General features: G+C 41.3%; 1 protein-coding gene across 3 annotated transcripts in view; it reads right to left on the bottom strand.

Annotated features, from left to right (window-relative positions):
* Nucleotides 1-2605: 2605 nt before the first annotated feature.
* TSHZ3 (teashirt zinc finger homeobox 3) overlaps nucleotides 2606-15320 on the bottom strand; it is an 88762-nt gene continuing 76047 nt past the window's right edge. For all 3 annotated transcript variants that reach the window (XM_040409671.1, XM_040409672.1, XM_040409670.1), the window contains one exon: nucleotides 2606-7563. In XM_040409671.1, the coding sequence (XP_040265605.1) occupies nucleotides 4376-7563 (3188 nt within the window). In that variant the 3' untranslated portion in view covers nucleotides 2606-4375. The remainder of the gene's footprint in view (nucleotides 7564-15320) is intronic.

The raw sequence follows: 15320 nt of genomic DNA, 5'->3' as shown, positions 1-15320 counted from the left end.
GGAGGCTGCACACTGGCCACCAATGATATTACAATAGAGGGGGGGCCGGGGGGGGTGCACACTGGCCACCAATGATATTCAAACCGGGGAGAGAGGGGGGTCTGCCCCCTGCTGCCTGGCAGCCCCTGATCTCCTACAGGGGGCTATGATACCCACAATTAACCCCTTCAGGTGCGGCACCTGAAGGGTTAATAGTGCTGATCACAGCCCCCTGTAAAAGATCGGGTGCTGCCAGGCAGCAGGGGGCAGTCATGTACACAGTTCGTAGGATATTCTAACTTGAAGCGTCCCCATCACTATGGGAACGCCTCTGTGTTAGAATATACTGTCGGATCTGAGTTTCACGATGTAACTCAAATCTGATGGTATATTCTAACATAGAGGTGTTCCCATGGTGACGGGGACGCTTCAAGTTAAAATTTACCATCGTATTGGAGAAAACTCCGATCCTATGGTATATTAACTCCTGACTTTACATTGAAAGTCAATGGGGGACGGATCCGTTTGAAATTGCACCATATTGTGTCAACGTCAAACGGATCCGTCCCCATTGACTTGCATTGTAATTCAGGACGGATCCGTTTGGCTCCGCACGGCCAGGCGGACACCAAAACGACTGTTTTTTCATGTCCGTGGATCCTCCAAAAATCAAGGAAGACCCACGGACGAAAAAACGGTCACGGATCACAGACCAACGGAACCCCGTTTTGCGGACCGTGAAAAAATACGGTTGTGTGCATGAGGCCTAAGACTGAGCTGCAACACCACAAAATGTACAAAGCTGTACCTGGTAAACAGGAATGTGGAGCTGCGGCCCCTTTAATTGCATGATTGTGGGGGTGCCGGGAGTCTTATTTGGATAGTCTCCTCCATATCATGATGAATATGAAGCACATGTGTGAGCCTCTGCAGTCCAGATGAGGTCAGTTTTTTCTGTAGACAAACCTATAGCAAGTAGGAGGCCATTTTATTACCGACAGAATACATAACTGTCTTCGAGCTAGCCATCCCCATCCAGTCTTCCACTTCCAATCAATGTTACGGCTTATCAGGCAGTTTCGTGCTCGTGTTTCAGATTGGAAGGAACAGTTGTGAGGATTAGACTTGATATGTTAAAAGTAGTATTTTATTATAATTTTAAATGAATGAACTGATTTTACAAAAAATATATAAAATAAAAAAAGAATCGTGTGATAGTGGTGAATGTATGCAGGGGTCTGTAAGCACCTGATTTGAGATTTCACAATGAAAATGTAGAATTGGAAGGTTAGTATTTGCGTGATTTTTCATATTGAATTGATAATAATTATCATGATTTTACAGCACAGAATATTCTTTTTTTTTTCTCAGATTCTCTTTATACGCCATGTGGTGCAAGTCTGACATATTAGCAGTATACAGCATAAAACTGGGGAGAAATCCAAGAAGGGAAACAGTCCTAAATGAAAAGTTTAGGAAGCTTTTCTTTCTTCTCTTTGCTGTTAATTGTTTGTTTTGAATGACTTTTCAGCTACAGGTACTTTCACACTAGCGTTTTTGTTTTCTGGAAAAAAACTGATCAGTTTTATCCTAATGCATTCTGAATGGAGAGCATTCCGTCAGGATGCATCAGATCAGTCCCTCTTACGTTTTTTGGCCGGAAAAAATACCGCAGCATGCTGCAGTTTTCTCTCTGGCCAAAAATCCTGAACACTTGCCGGAATGCCGGATTCGGCATTCATTTCTATTGAAATGTATTAATGCCGGATCCCAAGCAATGGATCCGTTCTTTCCGTCCGCGCATGCGCAGACCATTAAATCTGCGAAAAAAATAAATACCACAACCGGAAAGACGGATCCAGTATTGCAATGCATTTGTGAGATAGATCCGGACCGTCTCACAAATGCATTCGTTTGCGTCCAGATTGCCGGATCCGGCAGGCAGTTCCGGCGACGGAACTGCCTGCTGGAATCCTCTGCCGCAAGTGTGAAAGTACCCTACTAGTGTTATTTTCCCTTAAATTTTGAATATCCAAGTAAAGAATGTTTACTGTAAAATACATCTAAGGCCTCATGCATACAACCGTATTTTTGGTCTGTGTCAGATCCGCAATTTTTGCGGATCACATGTAGACCTGTTCATTTCTATGGTGACGCAAATAATGTGGACAGCACACAGATGTCATCCACGTGCTCTCCGCATCTGTGTCCCATTCTTGTCCGTTTGGTGGACAAGAAGAGTCAGTTCTATTTAGCAACTCCGGCATGCACATGGTCTGTATCTGTATTTTGCGGATCTGCGTTTTTTGGACCACAAAATACACAGTCATGTCATGAGGCCTTACTTGTAAAGGTATTTTTTGTAATTTTTGGAAACTTATTTTGTATATTCAACCACACAATGCAAATGTTTTTTCCCAATATTTTGACCCCACTCTGTCAATATCCTTTTTAACTTTTTTTTTTTTGTCCCATGAATTCCCCCCCTTTTGCAATTTACTTTTGCCCCAGATAGATAAAGGGAATCACCCGTCTCTGCAGACAACTTATCTGTAATACCCTCGTTAGCTGGAAAACATTGCAAACGTAATTGCGAACATGAGTCAAAATTATATAGCAAAGGAAAAAAAAGACAATTTTTTTTAATGCTGTTGTAGAAAAAAAGGTTATATGAAGAAGAATTATATAATGATATCTCATTGTCAACAACAGAAAAAAGGACACAGAGTGCATTACAGTGTCTGTGCTGTTTACATGCCAATATTGTATACACATTTTCCTTGTATGGTGTCAGCTGTCAGTTATTTCTGCAAATTAACTGCCAAATATGGAGAAGAACAGAATCACTTAGTGAGTTGGTAACCACGGGTTACCTTTCATATGCTTTAAGATAAAGCGGCAGAATGGGATCTCGGGAAGATAATTAGACAAAACAAAACAGGAAAAAAAAACTTACAAAAATGAAATAAAAAAGCATTCTACAATCTGGGCTAACAACCCGGGGTGCTTATAAATAAGTAAAAGAGGTTATATTACAGAATGCCTCTTCGTGTTGTAAGCAAAGTTTTCTAGTACAAACAGTTTTTATTTTATTATTTTTTTTTTTTTCCATTTTAAAGCATTAGCAATTCTCAGGAAATACAGTACACTTGTTTTTAAATTATGCAAATACTCTTTTTTTTAACCCTTTGAGCACTGAGAATTAGAATATATTTGTTTCACATTAATAAATATAAAAAAAAAGTAAAAAAAAAAAAAAAGGTTTTGTGCAAAAAGAAAAAAACAAACAAATTAGCAGTGCCGGTTACGTATTCCTGTGGTTTGTGACTTCAATTCTTATTGGCAACAAATGATATTACATTGCTAATAAATATGCATAATTTAAACATGAACTTTTAACAATATAGATGTATAGTAAAGCAATCATAATTTTTTTTTTAGAATAATAGTTTTTGAATATTTTATAAAGACTATTTGTTGTATGCTTTGAATAATTTACACCATTTGGGTGAAAGAAAAAATAAAATAAAAAATAAAAAAAAGCAAACCTTTCTCACTGCCAGAAACAGTTATTCTTTTCAGTTGGCATTTAAAAGGTAATTAAGAAAAGAAATTTACACTATACATAGGCACAGCTTATGTTAAAGGGCATACTGCATTTACTACTTAAAAAAACAAGTCAGAATTGCAGGGTGGTTGGGATTAGGGTTGGTTTGGGGCTTCTGCTGATAACAAAGATCACAATCTCCAAAATGCAAGTCTGTACACTATATACAGGTTTTTTTTTAACTCTTTCAAAGCATAAGGGGTCAGTTGCGCATTGCACCGCGATGCGTTCAAGGTCCCAGGGAATAGTCATTTCAGTATGATAAAAAATAAAAAACTGCAGTTGTAGAATTGAATCATGACGTTGGATCTGAGCCAGTAGTTTTTATTTAGTAAATAAATAAGAAGAATAAAAAGAAGGGCCTCCTTCCCCCAATTAACATAAAATAGTGCTCCAAAGTACTCAGAGGGCTAAAGGTCGAATGCTGAAAAAAACTAGCACACAGGTCAAATGAAAAATAGTGTACCAGATTTAGATATAAATGCTTAATAAAACTGTCCTGTTAATTCATGCAGTCGGGCGCACAACTATTCCAATTTACACGAGTCCCAAACTCTTCCCATAGCATTATAACCTTCGCGTGTTACCTGTAACAACAGCCGATTATGCACCTCTATTAAACACTGTACAGTTTTACAAAAACAGTTCACACTCCCAGAGAGAAAGACTCTCCAGAGACAATATAGGAACGTGTGCCAAGTATTGTAGCTTTAAGGCTTTTTCCTGACAGTTTTCCTCAAAGCAATTTACAGTCATTTTAACATAAAAAAAAAAAAAAAAAAGCAAATACTACTGCTTTTCTAGCTCTGACACATATAGAAGGTGATCTTCTGGAGACTTCCCATGTGTTTTACTCAAATGCAGTTTCACAGCGTGCTTGCTCGCAAATGTCCGGTTGCAAAGCTTACACTGATAAGAAGTTCCAGTCTCTTCTTCAGGGGAGGAAGCTCGCTTGTCAGAGGGGGATTTTGTTTGTGCTATCTGATTGTGTATCTGTTCACTAGAAATTTTAGACAAGTCCCTTATTCTAAAACCTAGATGTGATTCAAGGTGACTGATGTACGTTGAGGGTGTCCTGATTTGCGAGGCGCAGTCATTACAAAAAAACACTGGATGCCCAGTGTCCAAGTTCTTGAGGAACTTCGTTCCACCTGTCCTTCGTAGCTGGTATTTCACATTAGCTAGCCAGTGACTAATTGTGGTCATAGAGAGTCCTGTAAACCTGGAAATGTGCATTCTTTCTTGAGGGCTCAAGTCCGACATGACATATTTCCCTTCAGATGTCTGTCGCAAACTAGCTGCAAACTGGGCTTGTAGGATAAGCAAATGTTGTGGGTTCCAGTTGGACTGGCGTCCTTTCCTTTTCTGAGCTGGTGTGTTTTCTTCTGGTTCCTCTATTGTGGTACCGTCGATGTCAGATTTTTCAGATATACTGTTAGGTGTAGAAGATTTTGATGTGTGGCTTTCTGTCAGGTTCTTCAGCATATCAGAAATATCTGACAAGGCATTCTCGCGCAGCGGTGAGTTTGACATGAATGACACGACTGCAGATGTCTTTGCTGTTGTCACTGTAGATGAAGAAGATGCAGAAGATGTCGATGTGGGTGACAAAAGCGTTGAAGCCAAAGAGCAGTTTTTGTCACTCTTTCCTTTCGTCAAATCTATGGGCTGGTCATTGTTGACATGATAAAAATAACGGTCTGTTAAGTGGTCTGTTTTTTTGGCTTGGATAGGTGGGGTCGCAACTGCAGCTTTTTCAGCCAAGCTGTTACTCATTTTAAATAGCATGCTCATGGGATCCAGAGCCGGCAGAGAGGGTTTAGCTGCCTTGCCAAGGTGAATGTTCATAACAGACTGCAGTGCACTTAATGGATTAACAAACGGTTGTTCTGGAGGGTGATCTGTTATTATAGCAGTGCTGCTACTTAAGCTGCCTATTATCGACTTGACGTGGTCCTTGCCATTTTCTACTGGCTCTAGAGTCGAGCTTTCCTTGCAGTTGTCTTTTTGTAAAACTGGACTATTTTGCTGGCTTTTAAATACAACTTCATTCAGAACATCAGTTTTCTGAGGTTCACTAGTCTCACTACCACTTGGAGATGGTGTTGCCCTTTTTACTGGTGAAAAATTCCCCTCTGGCTCCTTCATTTTCTCCTCCACTTTAGCTACTTTCTCTGTCACTTTCTTGACTAATTCCTCCATGGCATGGAAGTTAGTCTTTGGCACAGGGGAGGTCTGACTGCTTGGTGGTGACACCAGTGGCGGATTTTTGGTAGGTGACATAACATCACTATTACCATACATTGGTTTTAATAGAGTACTTTTCCCTGAGGAGCCTAGTGATAACTTCATCATGTTGGGGAGCTGGTAGGCAGCATGGATGCTTGGATAGCCCCCCCAACTTGGAGTGCCATTCTGCGCTTTATTAATGGCAGATGTTACAGTATTTTCTAAAGATTTAAGGATATCTAACCCACCTTTGGGGCTTTCTTCTAAATCATTTTCAGTTAGGTAATGATATTTGGAAGAGACATCAAACTTTTCTTCTTCTTCACTTGACTTCTCCTTGTCTTTGATTTTGTCATCTGGGATTACTTTATCTTTGTCAACTTCTTTTTTAATTTCAACAGTAAGTTTTGGTGAAAGTGAAGCGTTATTATTAGTGGGAGGTGTAAAAGTGGTGGCAGCTAGCGGTACGGACTGTACCTTTTCATCCAGTAAAGAGGTTGGTGTAGTAGGGGCTTCCATGACAGGTTTTCCTTTCTTAAGCGCTGAGTTGGTCACTTTTATAAAATGTCCTGTGACCATCATGTGGGCAGTGAGTTCTTGTAATGTGTCATGAGAGCTGCCACATTCCATGCACTTTAGTATCTGGGACTTCCTAGCTTCAAAATGCCAAGCATAACTGGCCCCATTCTGGTGGCCATACCGGTTATTTGGTGTAATATATGGGTTTGAATTCTTTTGCAAAACTTCATTTCCATCTGAAATAGTGGGTTTTGGTGTCCCTCCTGTCGAATCAGGAGAACTTGGAAGATCAAGTTCTAGAGAGAGCTTTTTCCTAGCAGCTGGGACAATTTTTGCTGCTACAGGGGTAACGGGTTCTTTAAGAGGCACTTTTTGGTAGTGTTTTGTTTTAATCATGTGAACACTTAGGTCCTGAAGAGATTCGAATGAATGACCACAGTACATGCACTTTAACACTTTTTGGGCATCTTCTTTTCCTTCCATTTCAAGTAATGAACGTTTACGTGGCTTTGACCAACGTTTTGGATTATTGTTATCAGTTTCATGGTTATCATCTCTGTAATGTCCCGTTTCATTCATGTGAACTGTCAGTTGTACTAGTGTATCATATGCAGCGCTACAGTCTTTGCAACGGAATTTACTGGCACCTGTGAAAATGGAACCATAGAGTTTACTGCTCTGTCGGTACAACTGGACAGTGCTGAAGAGGCTCGGCTCAGGTAGGACCCGGCTCTGAGATACTTGCTGTAGCGTTTTAGCCATGGCTGTCTGGTGCCAGTCAAAACTTCCACAGCTGCTAGCACTGCTACTGCTGCTGCTACTACTGGCATTGTTCTTTTCTGAAGTTGACTGGTGAAGATTTAAGCTGAGGTTGGACCAGTAAGAATTTGATAGGAAATTATTGTAGACAGCTTTCATCTGCTCTAAGCTGTCAGACACATTGGAGTCCTCCAAAGGAGCCAAGATCTCTTTGCTCTCTTCTTCATTTTTGATGGAGCTACTTTCAAAGTCAGCCATGCGGTCACTGGTCTCACTGACGTGAGATTCGCTGTCCATCTCATGGTTGGAGAATTCTCCGGCAGGAGAGTGCTGGTAGCTCGGAGAGTTATTTGCGAATTCCTTTTCAGGACAGACATATTTTGAAGATGGCTCGCCTTCAACGACAGCGTCCTCAGCTTCAGCATCATCATCAATGAGGGCGGCTGCCTTCAACTCATCAGAGACGTATGCTGCAAAATTGTAAAGAAAAACATATATCAGAGAAGGTTGTGACCTCTTAAAATGTCAAAAACTTTATTTCCAAATTACATAAAAAAATTAAAATAAAAGCGAGCACATTTACAACTAATAATAAATAGTTAAACTGTGGCATTTCTTCTCAGAGAAAAACAGCTAAAGGAGAAAAAAAATCTCTTCAAACATAATTTGCCACCTTATTCTTCTCAAGGGGCAACAGCTTGAAATTAAAACTAAATTTGAAATTAATGAAGCACATTCTAGAGGTGGCATTCATTTCTAAAGTAATAAATTACTTGTATCAACCTTAGAGACAGCAGTTCCTGTCTGTCAATTAATATGTCTTATGCTTTTTCTACCCCTAATGCATTTCTTGACAGACAGTTTCACAATTTAAATTAAGCACATTTTTTTTTTACCCACAACGTTTCTGATCCTCAACCTTTAATAAACATAAAGTAGAGAACTATCAATATGATTTTGACAATGAAAGAAATTTACATCAATTACAATAAATTAAAAAATGATTTAGATTTTGTATGTGTCTTCCGTGTATAAAGAAAATGGCTTAAAAGCTTATAATCACTTTTAAGTAATGTTCGTGCAGATTCTGTATTCGTTAATTCATTTTCATTAACCCTTTGCTCTCCAAATAGCCTGTGGATTATCGGTAAAACTTTTTTTTATAAAAAAAAAAAGTTGTTATCCTTTCCTGTAATTAGTCTCAAAGCAAATATATCTCTTTATGGATTAGTTGAAAATATGCTTATCCCCATCTAGTCCACAAACCAAAAAGACTGAAGCATGAATGACTTAACTGAAAATGCCAAAACTTTTTTCTTTTCCCCCCCTTAAATATTGGATTGTGAGAAGAGCTGTGTCCCCCCCTAACATTCAGTGACATTTGATGGTGTATGCCCGGTGTGAGAACCACAGTGCGGTTCTATGTGGCCTTTCGGCTGCCAGCTTTAAAACCTTTCATTTGTGTCACTTAGACCTGCGCATCACAGCAGGGAGTCAAGTTCATGTGCTATAGAGGATGTACTGTAATTTCATAGTAATGCAGTCGACATGAGGTCAAAGGTACCAATCACGCTTATAAAAAGAAAAACGTCAGCCACTTTACATCAAAAAGCAATAGGTCAGCTATGTTCCAGGTCTCTATTCTATTAGAAGCAATAATGAAACGTTTAATACAATAATGGGAAAAATAAAGTTATACTCTGCTTTCGAGAGCTAATGCGGGGTTTCTGAATCATGTAACTCTGCCATAAGAATACCAGCATAGTTTGTCCTCAGCCCACTAATAGGAGGCTCTGTGCTGAGCGTGCATTGTTCTTGGCCATTACATATGTAATAAGACAACAGTAACTTATTGTTATCAGCACTGGGCCACTTATGAGACACAGAACAGCGTGTAGGATCCGAGGCTACAGAAGGGTTAAATCGTCAACCTACAGATGACAAATTCCAGAGGAGGATAAGCGATAGATCAGACATGTAACCTCTCCGCAGGGACGGCCCGGCACTTCCTGGGTGATTTTCCTTTGTGATTAAAGATGAGGCTTGTCGCTCCTCTGTGTATCATAACACTTTCACTACGGCCTATTACAGCACAAATTGATTCCCACCCACAAGAATTCGCCTGTCCTTTTGTCACTAAGGCTACTGATGCCTCCACGCAATTTCTTTTGTATGAGAAACGTCACACTGTGTGAAATGCACAATATACTTTATGGATTTTTGCAGACAAAATGTCGAGAGTTGAAGAAAGACAAAATGCTGGCAAGGTTTATATTTTTTTTAGATTATTTGTATTTTTTTTGTGGGGGGGGGGGGAGGGGAAAGAGCAGATATGGTCCCTTCTCCATGACAGGTGCTCAGATATGTGAACTAGTAAGGAAGCAGTGCAGCATCCACCCACCTCTTTAAATCCTTCTCCTGGACCCCTGGCCTGATGCTCTGGTTGGGCATAGGGAGCACTTCAATCAGAAATGCTCCATATCAGTACCAGCCATTTTAGCAAATGTTGGAGATGTATGGCTGATGACCATAATTCTTATCTTTATTTTATTTATTTTTTATAGGCAGGAGAATGTTGTCCACAAACAAGCAGATGCCATATTCCTGTCTTTAACCATTTTCAGATGGCAGATTTTTGTTTCGGAAGAATCTGCCGCAGGGTCAGCCTTGACCCTGATATTTCCACCATGGAAATTATTTTTTTTATATGTTGCATATAAGCATGCAGATTTAGCCCTATTCAATGGAGCTAGCCCCCATATGACCACCCACTGTCGTTTCTGCAGCAAGAATTGACATGTAAGTTTATTTTTCCACTACCATGTGGATTGCAAATCCATGAATATGTGAGCTACCATAAGGATTTCTCACAGAGATAACAGGAGGACAGTTTACTGTATCTACCGTAGCAGGTATCACACAGATTTCAGCATAGAATATGTACAAAAATCAGTGAGAAAACTTCACTGTGTGAACATGCCCTAAGAGGACAAGATTATGAAGCCTGGATGCTATACAACATGGCCATATAGCTGCTCATGTGTACACTCTGGTATTTGTGCAGAAATAAGTAACATTTATACAAATGTTATTTTTTTTATATATATATAGAACTAAGGTGATAACATTTAGAAACTTTGCACATACAAGAAGTTAGATATGTACATTAATGTCCCCTTCAGCCAAACATGGGCGCTTCACAGAATGGAGACAGTTGTCAGGAGACTTTCCTTACAGGACCCTTACCGTTACTTGTGTTAATGAAGTTAATTGAATTTACGATCAATAATGGTTAATTATTGCAATTTGACATTCAAAGATAAATGGCTGCAGGACAGAGGAATGTCTTGGTATGTGGGTCCTCAAACACATTAGACTGTGAGAGGGATCACACGGCAGTCCATTGATCCAGGTACAAGGCGATCGACCTGATAGCTCTGATGAATGCACATGTTCCTCAGCCACAAGTACATGTTCTACTAAACTGGTCTAACCCTTGTCACCAGCCAGATCTATATCAGCTATACCCTGCAAATCTATGGAGATAGATTAGAGAACTGATGCAGAAAAAAAAAAGAGATGCTTCAATAGAGGTGAACTTTTATTATACGGCGTATTAATGTAACCCTGCACTATGAGACTTTATGAATCAATCTGGATTAATGAAAATCCATCACAGCCAGGATCTTCTGCTACCAGCACAGGGTATGGAGAGTTGGACCTAGGTACCGGCACTCTACTATTGAGGTGTAGGTAGTAAGAGCACCTCTCCAGGACCCGGTGCACCAGATCTGCTGTTGTGATGTCTCTTTATATCACATTATATAGGTCTTTGTTTGAAAATGAAATGACTCAAGCATTGCTCAGGCTGTCTTACTGATTCATCGCTATATTTTCACCATCTGTAATCGTTGCTGGGTCTTTAGATCTCTGGGGGTTGTGCAATGAGTGCAGTGTTATAAATAAGACGTTTGAGGGCTGATGGCATGGGATGGGTAGTGAGTGATACGCACCCATCTGGAAAATCACTTGCAACAGTTTTACAAGTGAGATCTAAGATTAGTCCCGTCGTTCCAGTTATTATATAGCAATAACTGAACACGTCATGGCTGACAGAGTCCACGTTATAAAAGTGCTGGAAGGCCCAGAACAGTACAACAGAGCCCAGCTGTAAATATGGCGGCTCCCAGTAACTTCATTTCATCGTATCCCCTTGAGTTCCACAATTCTGCAACATAAGAGAGCGCAAACTAGGTTTATGCAAGGTCTTTTGGCTGAACTAAAGCCACAGGATTTTATTAGTGTCATTCTAAATTTCCTCAGCTGTCAGTACTTTATAAGGTAGATTTTTTTTTTAGCAGTGAGCGTCCATGTTTAAATACAAAATGTTTAGTGCAATTTTTAAGATCGCGATCCGAGACCATGATTCACTTCTGAGAGGGAGAAGAGAAACTGACCACAGACCCAGAGCAGCTGTTGATTTTTTTTTTGGGTTGGTCCAGACCAAACAATACTGTACCCCACTAAACAATACAGAGAAAACATTAATCATGCTGTGAGATTTCAGTGACCTTGTGGTATTTTCATGTCTATACTGACTAGGAGGTGCACTAAAGAGGAAGCCAAGCAAGTGATATTGTAACGATGCAATGTGTTTATCAAGCCACATGGTGATAAGTGTTGTGGAATAGATACGTTGGCATGCCATATCGGAGGATGACTTAGGCTTTCCACCTTGCTTTTGCTGGAGCTTGGAAATCCATAACTGACTTGTGTTTCAGGTATCTGGATATAATGAACTCTAATAACCTGATTCCCTCTACTACACTAGACTAAGGGTACTTTCACACTAGCGTTATTCTTTTCCGGCATTGAGTTCCGTCCTAGGGGCTCAATACCGGAAAAGAACTGATCAGTTTTATCCTAATGCATTCTGAATGGAGAGTAATCCGTTCAGGATGCCTCAGAATGTCTTCAGTTCAGTCTTTTTGACTTTTCAGGATGTAGATAATACTGCAGCATGTTGCCGGCATTTTTTCCCATTGACATGCATTAATGCCAGATCCAGCCCCGAGTGTTCTGGCAAAACGGAGCCGGGCATTGCGGTCTGCGCATGTTAAGACCACAATTATATTATTTTTAAATGACAGATCCGTTTTTCCAGATGACACCGGAGAGACGGATCCAGCATTTCAATGCATTTGTCATACGGATCCTGATCCGTCTGACAAATGCCATCAGTTTGCATGCGTTTTGACGGATCCGGCAGGCGGAATCCTCTGCCGCAAGTGTGAAAGTACCCTTACACATGCAATTTAAAGGGGTTGTCCCAAGAAAAATATTCTGTAGTTTGGACGCACATGCTCAGTTCCATCTTTCAACTGCTTCCAGTCGAGTTCAGATATGGAGAGAAAGCAGCAGAAAGGACGCACCCCTGGAGCAGAAACAGAAAGGGTCTGCACTAGGGATCGACAGCTTATCGGCTTTACCGATATTATCGGCAGATATTCAGGATTTTGACCGTTATCGGTATCGGCATCTATTTTGCCGATATTCCGATAACGTATGGGGAACACAGATCGCGCTGCTCTCAGCGCTCTCTGTGGTCCCCTTAGCAGCACAGGGGAGAAGGAAGCAGTGTCTCCCTCCCCCTGTGATGCTGCTGCCGCTAATGAAGAGACAGATGGGAAGAGGAGGGGAGGGGCTGAGATCACTGCGCCACCAATGATATTAACTTACTCATTCATTCAAATTGAACAGGAGGCGGGAGCTGGCTGCAGAATCACATAGCCGGCTCCCGACCTCTATGAGCGGTAGCTGCGATCTGCGATAGTTAACCCCACATAGAGGTCGGGAGCCGGCGATGTGATTCTGCAGCCAGCTCCCGCTTTCTGTATATGAATAAATGAGAGATTTATGTTCATTGGTGGTGCACTGCGCCCCCCCAAGCCCCCCAGTATTAATCATTGGTGGTGCAGTGCGCCCCCCACCCCCGTATTAAAAACATTGGTGGCGCAGTGCACCCCCCACCCCCGCCCCAGTATTAAAAACATTGGTGGTGCAGTGCGCCCCCTCCACCCAAGCCCCCCCAGTTTTAATCATTGGTGGCAGTGGTCACAGGGTCCCCTCTCCCCTCCGATCGGAGCCCCAGCAGTGTAAGCCTGGGGCTCCGATCAGTTACCATGGCAGCCAGGACGCTATTGAAGCCCTGGCTGCCATGGTAAGCTCCATGCTGCTGTGTGCACAAAGCACAGAGCAGCAGGGACAGTGTGAGGTCCTATTCACCCTGATAGAGATCTATCAGGGTGAATAGGACAAGGGATCTAGTCCCTAAGGGGGCTAAAAGTTAGTAAAAAAAATAATATTAAGTATAAATAAAAAATAAAGATTTACAAAAATAAAAGAAAATACACATTAACAATAAAAATATTCATTTTCAGCAGATATGTGTAGGAATTAGTTTTTTTCAAAAATGAAATTTCACAGAATATCGGTATAAATTATCGGCTTGAAAGTTCACAAATTATCGGTATCGGCCCTAAAAAATCAATATCAGTCGATCCCTAGTCTGCACCCTGAGCTGTCGGCTTTATATAAATCTAGGAGAGCAACGAATGGGGAGATGTCTGGATCCATGTGAGGTACAGGGCTGGTTCTAGCTTTGTTAGAAAGAGATTATCATGTACTATATGATGTCTGATTTTCCCAGAGTGGCTGCAAAGTTTTCTGTAAAAAGTCAATGTTTTTCCAATAATCCTTTTATTCTGCTTGGTGCATACCAAACATGTTAAATGACCACTTAGGAGATTTATAATGACAAACTAAATGTTGTCAAAAAACTTAGTTGATTGCGGCGCTCTGACAATATAAAGGCGCTGTGGAGCTCTGTCAAAATGTAAGATTATGCAAAAACACCATTGAGAACGCTGCTAATCATCTGCTCTTGTCAATTACAGGAGGGGTGTGTGACAGCGTATTTACATTAAACACGTTCTGTCAGCTGAAACCTTTAATGTTAGGGCTCGTTCAACGGGTCCGCAAAAGATGCGGACAGCATTCTGTGTGCTGTCCGCATCCGTTGCTCCGTTCCGTGGACCCGCAAAAATTATCATTTTATCAGTTTTGCGGACAAGAATAGGCATTTCTATAATAGGCCTCCTGTTCTGTTCCGCAAATTGCGGAAGGCACACGGGCGCCATCCATGTTTTGCGGATCCGCAATTTGCGGACTGCAAAAAACGGCACGGTTGTGTGAACGAGCCCTTAAGACTGCAAGAAATTCCAGAACCGAGACCGACTACTTCCAAGCTGCAGCAGGACCAAACATCAGAACATGCACATAATGTCCTATAATCTACCTGACTATTGCACTTATAGCATTAATGCAGCTATACAATGGAGCCATGGATATACGACAGTGAGCTCCTGCTACGTGGTCTGAAGATCCATACCGTCTCTTATAGTCATTGTACATTACTGTGCAGGTTGTTGCCACTCATCACAATGGACACTATAGTATGGAAGTGATGCTAAGGTTTCTCCATGGCAGCATGTGGCACTGCTGAGAGACATGCATTGTGGCATCAGGATATATATGGGGCCCAGAGTCTCACTAGCCCAGGTACACACAACCATAGCAAAATAAGCATACATTCCATACCTCCTGACCTTCATGGATTTTGGCGTCTGTCCCGCAGTTCCCGGGACGACTGAGGTATGTCCCAATTTCAAGTGTATCTGTGTCCCCAGGAAGCAGATACAGTTGAATCTCAGCTTTCTGCTCCACTATTCACCAGCCGATGCTCTCCCCAGGAACAGACCCAATGTGGTGAATTCATTGCACCTGCTGAGCTGTGGAGGAAAGTGCACAGGCTGGGCATCATTCCCTGGGCCAGAGAATTGGCATGTGGCTTTCCCTTCTCAGCTCAGATGGCGTGATAACGTTACCGCATTGTGTCTGCCACTGGGGAGGAGAGCAGGATGTTCTCCATTCATTGGGGAATGGGGCTAGGTATTACTTTTATTTTATTAACACTATATAGGCATAACTACTGTGTGGGGGAACTAAGGGGATTGGGCAGGATTGAGATACACATATGGTGGAGTTAGAGGTGTAGCTTAGTGTAAAATAAATTTGCCTCGGTACAATATGTGTGCTGCTGCTGTTGTCTCTCCCTGGGACTTTTCAAAATGTGTGAGGTACAGTATGTACATTGCTTTACGCTTAG

The sequence above is a fragment of the Bufo bufo genome, chromosome 10 (genome assembly GCF_905171765.1).
Source record: "Bufo bufo chromosome 10, aBufBuf1.1, whole genome shotgun sequence".
Lineage (NCBI taxonomy): Eukaryota > Metazoa > Chordata > Amphibia > Anura > Bufonidae > Bufo > Bufo bufo.
The sequence above is the reverse complement of the archived record's forward strand: the minus strand, read 5'-3'. Positions and strand labels throughout refer to the sequence as shown.